General features: G+C 32.8%; 1 protein-coding gene across 1 annotated transcript in view; it reads right to left on the bottom strand.

Annotated features, from left to right (window-relative positions):
- The window catches only part of LOC118737583 (guanylate cyclase soluble subunit beta-1), a 248,683-nt gene that overhangs the window by 83,874 nt on the left and 150,149 nt on the right, over positions 1-14,660 (bottom strand). Inside the window, exons 10-12 of the mRNA XM_036468174.1 lie at positions 13,633-13,792; positions 6,823-6,905; positions 139-309 (exon numbers count right to left, since the gene is read on the bottom strand). Coding sequence (XP_036324067.1) covers positions 139-309; positions 6,823-6,905; positions 13,633-13,792 — 414 coding nt within the window. The remainder of the gene's footprint in view (positions 1-138; positions 310-6,822; positions 6,906-13,632; positions 13,793-14,660) is intronic.

Raw genomic sequence — 14,660 nt, forward strand, 5'->3', positions numbered from 1 at the left:
TAATATTTATGTTACCTATTAATTAGTCATTTTATTCAATTACACTTCGCTCTGGGTTATTTTTCCGTAATATTTTAAAAAATATTTTTGACAAATGACAGTACAATATAGAGGCTATTCACGCTCCACTCCACTCACCTATCTGTCTTCTGCTTTTCACTCTCCAAATCCCTGTAGGTCTGCTGCAGCTTATCAGTGAGTAATTCCAAATTCTTCGTCAATTTGTATTCTGCTTCGAATTTTTCCGAAAGCAGCACCAAATCTCTGGTGGCATCATGCAACGGCACATCTGAGATATAAAGACCCTTTCTGTAATGGAAATGAGAAAAGAAGCATAAGCAATTATGAGTGGCAGGGCGCTAAGTACTCTGCTAGTTGTTCTGCGGTAGTTTTTAAAAGATTTGTGAATTGGTTGGTAAACATTTTAATGGATCAATTGCAGTGAATAAATAGACATACGTAGGTAAAAAAAATTCAAAAATCTGCGGAGCACTTATAAAACGGCATTTACAGATAGCCCAAAGTGTTGGTCAAATATTGAGATGACCGCTTGTTGGACGAAATATTACCTTTGCTTTTGGCAACATCACCAAAGGAAAACTTTTGTTTGCAGCCTGCAAGCAATTAAGGATTGTGGCACGAGTTGAGCATGAACTAAAAAAAAAAAATGTTTTTCCGCGCGTAGGTGTGTAAGTTTTGCCAGTTTAGCCATACAGTGGATTTTCAACTTTTTATTTGCACTTAAGTTGCATCATAAATTTCGCTTTTACTTTTACTGCTGGTGTTTATGGTTAAGCTAAAAAACAATTTCTAACAAATTGTTCAAGCATCTGCCGAATTCTCAAATGCAATGTCATTATTAGCCAAATATTTATTGCTAAAGAAATGAGCTTCACTTGCACTAAAACGTTTACTAGCAAATAGCAACGAATAGACGAATGAACGTTTGCATCAGATTTGGATAAGATATTTGAGGGAGCAAGAATGGATATGAAATTAAATTTTTATTTTGATTATATGGTTAGTTGAGTAGATATTTCGCTTCATTGAAAACATTCAAATCATATTTGGGTTTATACACTCACATACAAACATACGTATATACAGTTTGGGTCATATTTATAGCACGCTATTTCAAAGTGATATTGTTTGTCACTTATGTTTACTTATTTAGTTTTAAGAATTTTCAATTAATGTACAGCTCATTCTTATACAAACCCCATATAAACCAATTTTAAAACTTTGTAGAAAACTACAAAAAAAATGCAACACATCTCCACTCAAATTTCAACCTTTTACTCAGAAGTATTAGGTTTTTTCAGTATACAGTTTTGTACTCCAAATTTATTTATTTCGAAAAAATCAGGGGTAATTTTTAGTCACTTAAAACTTGCACATTATAAGATTAAAGTAGAATGGGCTATAAAACTGTACGAAAATCTGTTTTTCATGGCAGAAATACACTCGCAGGTTTGCCATTGCCTGCTGAGGGGCGACTGCTATTAGAAAACTTTTATTGTTTTTTTTTTTTTGAAGTTAGGTTGAACCCAGGCCCTGCCGAATGGTAGCGTGCATTGCTAAATACCACACTGCAGCGGCTGCCAAATACCTAATACAAAATATTTAATACCAAAAACAAAACCTTGTTTGTAGGTGCACCCGCGTGATGTCCAACCAAAAAGTTACGAACCCACTCGCAGTAATTTTCAAGCTGCTGAGTGACTGAGTTCTACGTGGGGGATGCTAAAAGGATGGGCGAGGAATATAAAAGGGCGGAATCTACAGACAAGGCTACAAACATACAAAGAATACTTAGACTATGCTCGGGGTGAACGTCGATCAAAGGTTGCTCCTGCGGGAGTTATGCTGCCCAACTCCGCTACCGAAGAAATTACCTTCTGCTGCTTCTTGGAGTCGACTTGCGCCATCTTTAAACTCACCTACCCAACAGCAGTCTAAGTGCCGCTTCCGGCAATTATGAGAATTAAGAAGAAAGCATAAAATCTAGTATCTCAACTGGTACTTTAAAACTTTGAACACTTTAATGCGCTAGCAGTAAAGACGTTACCTTTTAAATGCTCTCTTTATTCTGCTTCGGCGCGTAGCTAGGAGCTGGCCGCAAACTTCGCGCGACAATATATAAGGGCTGTTCAGGATCTTGCGCATTTGCGTAATCGTTGCATTTGTAAATTCACAACAATAACATGCACAGGGTTGCCATGGCAGCAAACACAAAATTTGCAAATCCAATCCCAACTTGCAAATCCCAGACCATTCCCACAACATCTTGAACAGCCCTGTAGGAACTTAAAGCAGTTTTAAGTCATCGTCTGCCCATTTGAATTAACGAACAGATACATGGAATTTTCTTTGAAATATCCACATAAGTCTATATAAACCTCGATTCCGTAAATTATGGACATATTAGCTTATATCTGAGTACTTATTCAGATTTGGGTTAGAGTTTGAAAATTAAGCAACAGAATATGATTTTTAGGTTTAAACGGTTCAAAAGCATATCGCTTCGAATGAAAAGTTGCTAAATCGACTTATTATGAAAACTCATTATTTTGACATTGAAAGCAGGGGCTAATCAAATTACATCGTTTCGAAAAAAATTAAGGTACTTGTTTTATTTTTCCTCCATTACATTCAATGAAAGGCAATTTTGCTAAGTCCAGAAGAGGCATCGAAAATCTAATAAAACCAAAATAATACGAAATCTTTTAATAATGATCTAATGTTTTGCTTTAAACACGCAAAATATTTTACTTAAAAATTTGCGAAATACTTGAAGGAAATAGCTAGAAGAAATGTTTCCTCTCCTGTAAAATTAAAAAAAAAAAAAAAAATTAGCAACTTTGCAAACAATATATATGTGTATGTATGTATGCCTGTCTGCACATGTGAATACTGAATTCTCAATTTTATAGACGCACTAGCCCAACAATTTAAGAATATTGTCACGGATGTCCTTATACCAGTTTATGTCAGCTCGAGATTTCTACTGGAAGCACTTAGTTATTATAACTATACACCCACAATCCAAAAAAAAAACAGTCCAGCAACAAATAAAGCAACAAAATACAAACGAAACGCTAGGAAAAATGAAAAAAAAAAAACAAAATTTTCAGACTCATAAGAATAACAACTTCAGCAAGGGAAACGACTCGGCTGTGAAAGCGAATTGGCTGGCTAAAAGTAATGTGCTATAAAATTGCTATGTATTGTTATGGCTAAATGTATATACTTATGTCTACTTATATATATATATATATGTGAGTGTGCTTTTCCATGTTTATTATGTGTCTCTTGTTATTGTATTTTTTCTCTTTACTGCAGATGCTGTGCTTTTTTATCCTAAATTTCGTTCTGCAACCGGCAGACGCAAAACAAATTTGATTTTGTAAAATCCGAAATATGACAAAAGTAAGCCATTAAAGGCATTTAAAGCAGGCCCTATATGCTCATACATACATCCATTGAGTTACACAGCTTTATTTATTCAAGCTGCCTTATGAACGTATGTACATACATATGTAGTCTATACGACCGGAGCATGACTTTGGGCGTTTTATGGCACTTTGCGGTTTGTCTTGTTGGTGAGAGAATCTATGTATTTGTATATATCGTCACTAGACACGAATAAAGGGGCGTCATTGTTTAGACGCATTGACGAAAAAAGACGCGTAAAAAAATTTCGGCGAAAAAGACGTTTAAACCTAGTTGACGGCGAAGAAAGACACGTGAACATAGATTTATACCTAGCCAAGATTTATACCAAGCCTTAAGCAATATTCCCGAAAAACTTTTTGGGGAATTAGTTGGCCGCGAAAATTATTCACGCGTCTTTCTTCGCCGTCGACTAGGTTTAGGCGCCTTTCTTCGCTGAAGTCGCGTCTTTTTTCGCAATTTCTGAGCTCACGCCATTATACACGTCTAGCGAAAATATTTATTTATGTATATAAGTAAAATAAATATACACAACAGTATGTTTGTACATACATATGTATATAGAAAACAAAATATGTGCGTATGTATATTTGTATTTATGTAAGTGTTTTTGAAAGCATGTTTATACAATTTTCAATGCATATGAGAGGGTAAAATTGACTTCGTTATGTTGAAGGATTAGATTGCTTTTTTAAAACGAAATCAAAGCATTTCTGGCTAAGTAAGGTTATTAGGTACTTATTCACTTGATAATGCTACTTATTTGTTTTTTTTTTTTTTGAGATTTATATTCTTAAACAAATTCTTTTGAGACTGTAAATAGTCCCAGCATCAAATTAAATAAATTTTATTACGCCAATTTTGCAGTAGCTTAAAACTTGGACTTTATTATACTAAAATTTAATGGGCTTAAAAACTGCATACTCAAAAAAATTCTAAACAAATTCGTAAATTTGTAATATACTCATTTTACTCAACTTTGGTGTAAAAAAAAATTCATAACTCAAATTATTGTAGAGTGTACCCCATAATACTATACTTAAATATTGCGCAATACTCAGAGCTACCATTGTGATTCTTTTTTATTTTTTTTTGAGTTGACATATTTTCAAAAACAATTTTTTTTTATCAAAAAATTTGTATGTAAAAAATTTTTAAAGAAAAAAATTTCAAAAAAATTTTTTTTTATAGAGAATTTTGACGTGTGTATGTGTGATTTTCTTCGAATTTTTACATATCTCCGTTCTTGAGATATTTGGAAAACTATTAAATTGATTTGTTTTTGGTTTTGTCCTGTAAAATTTTTAAGAATGTATTAATCAAGCTCAACCCAGCCAGCAAAAAATCCGAAAACGTTTTCGAAAATGGAAACAATTTCGTATAAAAACCTGATGTTTCATCCGTTTTTCAGATCAGTTCTCCCACTAAAGTGTTCATCCGAAACGTATGTGCAGAAAACTATCGAAAATGGTTGTAAAACGGATGCGCTTTCGGCTGTTTTCCTGAAATTTGTCTGATCCAATTTTGCGTTGAAAATGATTTCATTATGAACTTTACAGAAACTTTTTCACAGGAGATCAAACAAAAAACTAATTTAAGATTCAGCAATTATTTCTATTTGAATAACTAATTTTAATGTGTTGCTTCTGACGGAATTCGAACCTGGGACCTCCTGAAAGCTAACAAATAGTAGCATACTTCTCTGCACACTCAGCTACTGGCGACTATGTATACATGTTTTCAAATGCTCAGTTTGAACAAATATTTTAAAATCATTGTTTTGAAATAAGATGATGACATTTTTCGGATACGAAAAATGAACAAATATGAAAATCGTTTTCTGAACATTTCCGGAAACGAAAAATGTTCGAAAACTGCACTTTCGGCAAAAAGTACGTTTCTCTGCTGGCTGGGAAATTACATATTTAAATAAGTATTAATTATTTACGTTTATGCATCAACCCTAAAAATTTGAAACAAATCAAACAAATGGAGTGTTAACCCCGTCCGTTTTGGTATGGAATGCCCCATATATTTATATACACACACACACATATATATATATATATATATGCATGCATGTATATAAGTATTTTTGGTCTCTTGAAAGCTATCAAAATACTTTTTTATTTAAATTTTTAGTAATTTATAACGGAACACATGGCGTTAAGAATTTGAAAAGTGGATACGAAATCAGCCGTTTATTTCGAAAGTGGAAAAGTGTTCCTGTCCATAATTTAAGTACGTTCAGGACATTTTCTATAACTGTTCTTCCTTAAGCACCAAATATTTAAATATTTTTCAGTTGTACAGAATCTTCTCTTTCATTGTTATTCTACATTGCACTGAAATATATTTTGAAACTATTCACATCTTTGAAATTTCAAATTCCTTTTAAGAAAAATCCTGACGCCAGAAAGAGAAACTAAAAACGCAGTTTTACTCCTAGTTTTGTGAGTATATTTTTGTGTGTGTAAAATTATATTTTGCAAAATTTTTGTAAATTTTTTTTGTAACTTATGCCACTTTCAGTAGCTCTCAAAATTTCATGAATTTTTTTTTCAATGAACAGATAACGTTAAATTGTAATTACTGTTATCATTAGCTCGATTTTTTTTAAGGTGATTTATGCCACTTCAAAATAAACGGCTCAATTATGGACAGTAGACAACGACTACTAAATTTTACAAACCGTACGGATGACTGAATATTAAAAAAAACTGGACATACTATACATAAATATGTTCCCACAGTTTCTTGAACATTATTTAATTAAAATTAAAATTAAAATTTAATGATAATTAACTTAACAATGAAATACATTATTGTAACAACGGTGTGCATGCTTTAACTTGAAAACATGTGATGCATTCCTAAACTGTGTTCGGGTAAGGCGATGAGTCTATATTGAAGTAAACGTTGACAAATGTCATAGAAATATACCTCGGTATTCCAAGTCGAGCTATGTGCAATCTTACTTAGTAGTTCAACCCACGTGGTGGGATACAGTTGGAGAGGTAAATAGCAGTTGACTGCAGACAACTTGTGTGGTAGTTGATCGGCACATATTACATCCACAGTTGTCCTTACATTTTTGAAAAGCTTGGACTCCGTCCTTAGGTTTGAGACTTTTTTATGTTAGTTCAAAAAAAATAAATAAAAAATTACGAAATCATTTGGACTGAACCCAAACCTACAAGCGGTTGTAGAGGCATAAAATAAGAAGAAAAGTACGTGTTCGCCATTTCTTAAGCAATCAAAGCTTTATGTCCACTTTTTGATCTCAAGCAACCAGAATGGGTACATATTCCTGTTTGTGCATTAGTGTGGCTCAGTCTTCATGAACAAAAAACCTTTATTTATACTCACTTTGTTAAATCGTCCAAATTCATTACGCTGGGATAGCATTGGAACAATATACGATCAGATTCTGCTATGTACATCATTTGACCCTGTAAATATTTATAAATGTCTTAGTTCTGTATGCAAATATAGAATTGAATGAATTAAATTAACTGTAAAAGTATCAATATATTAATAAATAGAACAGCAAAGGAAAATATAAATATATTTAAATATATACGCTGACAAAAACATAAATATTAGCGCGATATTTTAACAAGTTGTGGCAATTTTACTTTTGCTTACTTGATGTTAATGATTTTTCCTTAAAAAGTTAGGAAAATTCGATAAATTTCAACAAAATTGCATGAAAGTTCCAAAACTTTAATCAGAATTTTTACGAAAAAGTGCGGTATGCAGTTGTATATCCTATTAAATTTTAGTATAGCACAGTGCAAGTTTGAAGTTTGAATTGTCCGAGCATTCCGTAAGCATTTTAATCCATCGCGAAACAAAGGAAACACTTTATTGTACAACAGATTGGCTCCTGGAATGTATCCATGTTTGATGCCTTCCTTTGATCACAGCTAATTCACTTTCTCTTTCTGCTCAGTGCGGGAATCAACCAACACCAACAAGTAGGCATAAAGTCAACGCGAAGTCTATTTCCAAAACAACACCGAACTACGTTTAGGGAGCACAGCCAGTCTGCTTCAAGCAATAGCTTTCGCTGGTAGGCAGCACTTCATTACTGGTTTGTGAAAGCTGCAGATAATTAGTAAGTAAAAGGGAACGTCAGGCTTATAGTGTCCACCATTTCTAATGCCATCAAAGCACTTGCACACGTTGCAATTTTTCGGAGGGACTAAAGCCTACCAAAATTCCTTTTGAACCATTATCATGCCAAAGGAAAACAAATGGCAACATAGAAAGCTCAATTTTTATAAGCTTTTATTTAACTTGGTCATCCCGCGCAAATCGCGGAAATTTCCAATCGTTTTTAAACTGACTTCCCGACAAGTTAGAGACTTGAAATTTTCAGCATAGTTCCAATCACGATGACAATGCAATTTAAAATACATATAAATGAATTCCCCATTTGGCCCAGGAGTCTTGATTCAAAGGCGGCCAAAAAATAGTAAGATTTATGGCTAACAGAGCGTAATTTGCCAAAGAACGTAAAACCACTATAAAATTGTTAAAGCTGCCGGCGCGCCGCGGCGGTAGTGTATCAAAGCTACTTATGGCAAATTCTAGATATCAACCTAGTCTAGATATGAACCTGTTTGAAGAAGTTAAATATTGCGCCTAAATATATGCCATGCTACAGCGGAAATGGACGACACGCCATTTCTTTAAATAAAATTAACTGCTGCTATATGTACATATGTATGTTTATACAAAAGGTAACCAAACAACATTTTGCTTGCCAAGTCTTCTGTTTTCTTTCATTGCAAGTTGATTTTTTTAATATCTATTGCAAAATTTTGTACATAAAATAAAGTAACACTTTTTAATATACAACGGTTTTATAAATGGACTAAAAATTATAAAATAAAATAATGTAAAAAAAATATTTTTTAAAAACAAGCTTTTGTTTAACCTGTACAATCAAAGGAATAAAATGAAGTAGTGTAACGAAAGATTTTTTAGCAAGAAAATTTTGTCAAAACTGCACTAAAATAAATAAAATAAAATCAGTTAAGGTCTCGTTAAAGTTACTAAAAGCCATTTAGTGAAAGGAGTTATTCAAATTCAGCGTACATACATAATTGGTTAGGTATGTATGTATATGTATGTATGCAGATATTTAAATGCCGGTCTGCTATTCGCGCGACCAGCTTTTTTAAAAACGAAGTAAATTAGTACAAATTGTTAGTAATTTGGATTAGAGTTTGAATAACTCCTTTCACTAAATGGCTTTTAGTAACTTTAACGAGACCCTAACTTATTTTATTTTATTTATTTTAGTTTATTTTTTTACATTATTTTTTTATAAATTTTGTTGTATGGAATGGTCATAGCTTCAAGCCTTCTAATACGTATGTATGTATGTATGCTCTTAGAAGATGAAAACTTACTTGAAATAATAATGACCTATTAAAAATTTAACTATCATTCTGAAATCCATCTATACGCCTACTGCGAATATTTTGTTTTTATTCCATGGCTTTGGAAATACGCCTTTTCGACTGCCTTCGAATGGCATGTCTACTGGATGATCTTACCCTACCCGACAGCCAATTGGATATGCCTTTATTTTTTCTGCGACGCTTTTTATTTTCCTGTGTATGCATGGACATACTTTCACCCATTAGTTTATATTTTAATATTTCAAACAAGGCCAATAAGTTTAGCACGCTGTGCAAAAGAGAACTGATTTAATAATTAACGAATGCTCTAAGCTATTTATTTGCGGTATTTGTTATAATAAATTAAGCCAAAATTAAATGAAAAAAAAAAATACAAAACAAACTATTCATTATGCATACGTAAGTATATATGTATATTAGGGTGGTCCAAAAATGCATGCGAAAAAGTAAAGTCGGAATTTCTATGCTCTCACCCCTAGGATTGTGCGGCCGCTGTGGTGTAGTGATAAGCCGTGCGCGTTTCCAATCCGCAGGGCCTGGGTTCAAGCCCTGGTCAAAGCAACAACGCAAAAAAAATGTAGAAAAAAGGTTTTTTCTTAACAGCCGTCGCCCTCCGAGTATATTTCTGCCATGAACATAAGCTTCTCATAAAAATACAATTACCGTTCATCAATCAATCTATTATTATTATTATTATATTATTATTACCCCATGGATTGTTCTATACCCAAAAATACTTGTATCCCTATATTTTTATTTGGAAATCAAAAAATATTTAGAGGTCGCTCAAAGCGGTCAAAGTTTTCCATGTATTTTATATGTATGGGGGAAAAAACAACTTTCCGTAGAAATGGTAGATTTAGAATTCTTAAGAATCAAAATTTTTCGATCGTTTCATAGTAACTATTTTTGATAGGTCCGCCAAAACCCCCAGAAAATAGCAGAAATGCAATGAGGGGATAAATAAAAAATCCTTAAGAGGTCCAAAGTTTTCTGATCGAAAAAAATTGATTTTCAACAATTCTATACCATTTGTACGAAAAGTTGTTTTTTCCCCATATAAAATATATGGAAAGCTTTGCACGCTTTGAGCGACCTCTAAATAATTTTTGATTTCAAAACAATACACAAAAAATCCTAGGGGGTGAGAGCAATAAAATTCCGACTTTACTTATTTTATACCACCCTATTGTATACTCATAAAAAATATTCCAATTTAAGGCTAACAAAAAATTTGTTACATTTTGTTGTGCCTAAACAAATGCAGTGCCGAACAAAAGTATTGGCACAGAGGATTCTTCGCAATGTATGCAAAGTTTTTTATTCTATTTTCTATTTCCAGATTTTTTATAAGAAACTACTTCAATAAACTTGCATACTAATTTGCAACTTTCTAATCAGATTTTTTATCAAAATTCTAAGTATGCAGTTTTGCAGCCCTTTCAATTTGAGTATAACAAAATTCAAGTTTGAAGTTTGAAAATAATCGTGTTGAATTTAAATTTTTTTTATGTGGCCGGTATTATTGTTTTCTTCCATATAAAACTAATGGAAAAAACTGCAAATTAGTAGAGAAATTTATTCGCCTGAGCTTTGCACAAAGTTAGAGATCTTTTTTTATTATTGTAGTGTGAAATAAATTTTTATTAAAAATAGGGACAAGAAATTTGAATAAAAAACGTTGCCTCCATTGCGAAAAATTCGCTGTATCAATACTTTCGTTCTTCACTCTATGTATATACGAGAATTTGCATGTATGTATTTTCATATTTACAATTGAATGCATATTCTGGCAATACATTAAATGCAATATATCCCATTTTTTAACAGCTGTTATATTTTCACAACACATACCAGTTAGGTGTAAGTATGTTGTGTTGATATTTTATAGCCATATTTCATGGCAAGTTGTGCAGGCTTAACCACAGTAATGGTTAGTCAGCCAACTAACCAACGACCATACAAGTACATATTTTGAAATTTTAAATCCACTGCCCTCGTCGTTATGATCACGACGAGCGTTCCTTATCTCCCAGAAATAGTCAGAAAAAGTCCGAAGTAGTCAGATTTTGTCCAAAAAGCGTTCCTTAACTCGGAAATGACAGCAAAAATGAGAGAGCAACAGTCAGTGAGAGTGACTCTCATCTGTCCGAAGTAGGCAGATTTAGTCAGAAGAATTTTTTCTGGCAAAATCCTGAAAAGTGTCAAACTCAACTGAATTTAAATTAACGGAAATTAAAGAATACGCTAAAAGTGAGAATAATCTAAAAAGTAAAAGAAATGAATTGAAATTGGAAGGAGGCAAAAAATAATTGATATAGCAAGTGTTTATTGTGCTTGTGCTTGTGTGAATGTGTTTTGTACATACATTTCTGTTCTTATTTGACGTTAGTTTTGTTGTTGCCATTCTTTGGACTAAAAATTTGGTTTTTTGCGTTCCTTTACTTTACCTGTTATTCTCTTTTAGTGAGCGCATTTTGCTTACGCTCTGGCATTTTGACACTTTTCAGATTTTAGTCCAAAAAGATAAGGAATGAACCTACGGATGGATAGTTGCACACTGGTCTGCAGAGTAAAAAAAGCCTGCCAGAAATTCTATTTATTTATTTTTTTTTTTTTCAAATAAAGTATTCTGCTTGAGATGTATTCAAATAATGTACGCCAAAAGATTTAGCGAATTTTCGTACCGATTCCACTCTCTAAACTCTACACTCGAATGTAAGCTGTTAGCACTGCCTGGTGTGATGCCGAAAAGTTAACCTCATTAAAAAGCTGTACAAAGTTTCAGGAATTTGCTTAATTTGCTCTTTAGAACATGAAAATTTTTGTTGGTTGTATGTATGTTGGTTTGTAACATCAAAGTGCGTTATTTATAAACTTCGTAAATAAATCGGCTTTCCATAAAAAACTAAGTAAGTCTACATGGTAACCAGACATTATCGCATTTAAATGAACTACCCTCGTATATAGCATTTTCAGTTTGAATGAAATCATTTTCAAATTAAGTGAAACCTTTTTCAAATTAAATGAAACCTTTTCATTGAATCTGAAAAAGGTTTCATTTGATTTGAAAAAGGTTTCGCTTTATCTGAAAAAGGCTTCATTTAATTTGAAAATGGTTTCGCTTGGAGTAAATTAGCGTCCTCAGTTATTGAAAATCGGAGTTTCCATACGTCTGAAATTTACCGTTATACGGGATTGCTTTTCCGAGACAGGTGTATGAATGTGCTCATAAGTGGGCGTGGCGCCGCCCAACTTTAAAAACTTTATCATAATCTGCTTTTCTGCTAAGTGGTTATTGCAGTAATCGTTTTTAGGTGAATTAGCTTCAGTAGTTACTGATTTATCGCAGTTTTCGTGTTTCTGTAAATTACCGTTATATGGTAGGTAGGCGTAGGCCCGAGTTCAAAGATTTCCTACAGATTTCTTAACTGGACCTTAATCAAGGTTAGTACCGACTTTGGTAGGGATTGGTAAAACGGCTACTGGGATTTGGTATTGCATCATAGCAAGAGGGGCCACGCCTATTTTTTAAATTTCATAATAATATTTTTTTGTACGAAAATTGTACTGCATATACTAACTTTCAACAATTTAGATTCAATATTTACTGAAAATTCATAGTTTTTCCATTTTTCGAATATATCGTAAAACTGGAAGTGGGCGTGGTTATAGTCCGATTTCGCCCGTTTTCAATACGGACCTACCTTGCGTTTTGCTCGAGTTATCATGTACACGGACGGACAAATTCTCTATTTATTCCGAGCATTTAACTTTGCATTGTTTTACATCTATCTCGATTCCTTTAGGATGTTAAAAATAACCGTTATTCGAACAAAGTGATAATACCCTTATGCACAGGTATGGAGCACCTGTATTTAGAGCGCTGTCGCAATTTTATCTCTAGAAAGTTGATATTGAATTTTCGTCATCAAAACCTTTATTAAAGTCAACGCTTGAATCGTTTTATTCTTAGGCTAAGTTATCAAGTAGCTGTTATGTTATGTTACTACTATTCACGTATAAGATTTTGTTTTCACACTTTGCGTAGTTTACTCTGCGTAGTTTACTCTTTAAAATTTTTAATCATAGATGTCTTCTTTGGTGCCCATCGCCAACGGGAAAAGGGCCATAGGGCTAGCGGAAAATTGTTCTCTTCAAAGCCGCCGAAGCTTCTCATCTTTGTTCAACATCGTCCACAAATATCTGTAAGCCATTATTGTAAGTAAATATATATTAAGCAGCCGACTTTACTCCTACCAGCGGATACTGTTTCGTCAGACCGAGTTCCCTAACCTATTTCCTGCCATTAAAACATGAAATGTCACTTTTTTAGTTAGCTGTAATACATTGGTATTGATTGTGTCTTAGAAAAGTGGTTAATTTTAATGTTCGACTTTATAATATGAGTATTTTTGGTAAAAAAAATTAAGTAAATTTCAAATGAAAGAAAATCATCTTTTACTTACTTCTCACCAAAAATATAAAATGAAACATATCGCTCACTTGAAGACTGTCACAACTTAAAATAACGTGATTTTTCAGGACACCCGTTTAAAGTTTTTATTTGGTCCGAAAATGTTAAAAAAATATGTATATTGTCTGCTTATGCAGAAACGACACACGATCTTAATTATCATTTTTTAAAATCTAATATAAAGCATCATATTACGAGTGATTCTGTAACATTTTATAAAAAAAATAAGAAAATCTTTTACTAAATGAGCATTTGTTTGAGACTCACCTTCAACCGCAGATAACGTTCATGCTTTCCCATTGCACCTTGACGCGTCTGAAGAACATAAATCGTATTGATGTGCGATAAAATATTCTCGAAGCTCAACTGTAGATGCGGACGTATGGCCTCAAGTACTTCTAGTATCGAACAATTTTCCACCGAAACTCTATAAAAATACATACAATTTAATATAAACTTACATATTGCTACCTAAAGGTGAAAAGGTGCTTAGTCCACTTTTTTTTTTAATTTAGTTTTTGATGCAGAATGGAAGGTAATACGAAACTGCATCTATTTTTCGTCTATCCTGAACAATCTCAAAAATGTACTTTGCATCTTTTCGCCCTTAGGGGTGACGATATGTACATATGTGCAAATTAGGGTGGTCCAAAAATACATGTGAAAAATTAAAGTAAAAATTGTTATGCTCTCACCACCTAGGATTTTTTATTTAATTCTCAATTAAATTATTTTCAGTTTCAATAAGCCATTTATTTAAGTGAGTTAAAAGTGGTTGTATAAAAAACTAGGCTTTCGTTTGTACTTAGAGCTTTCGAAAGCTTTGACACGCTGTGTTGTAAAAGCAGGGCTGGTATAAAAGTAAGCAGCTGATACACAATGATCAGGTGATTAAACGTGTAACACCTCTGCGTGTGTTTATTCTGATTTAATTTATATTTAAGTGAAGAGCATAGGTGGTCACTTAAATCAAAATTAAAAACTAATTAAAATGGATTGGCGAAACCGAAAATTCGTAAATCAAAGTAATTTGCACTTAGATGAATATGGTGAAACTGGCTGTTAGAGGTTGCTCAAAGTTTTCCACGTATTTTACATGAAAAAAAAAAAACACTTTCCATAAAAATGGAATGGAATTCTTGAAAATTAATATTTTTCAATCGGAAACTCTGTTTCTCTTCAGGGGATTTCCAGAAATTATATACAATTCTTTATTTAACCATTTTCTCATAGTAACTACATATATTTGATAATTGCCAGAAAATGCAATGTCGGGACAAATAAAAAATCTTTAG

Source organism: Rhagoletis pomonella, unplaced genomic scaffold (assembly GCF_013731165.1).
Source record: "Rhagoletis pomonella isolate Grant_MI unplaced genomic scaffold, Rhpom_1.0 Rhpom_scaffold_00004, whole genome shotgun sequence".
In the NCBI taxonomy this organism is placed as follows: domain Eukaryota; kingdom Metazoa; phylum Arthropoda; class Insecta; order Diptera; family Tephritidae; genus Rhagoletis; species Rhagoletis pomonella.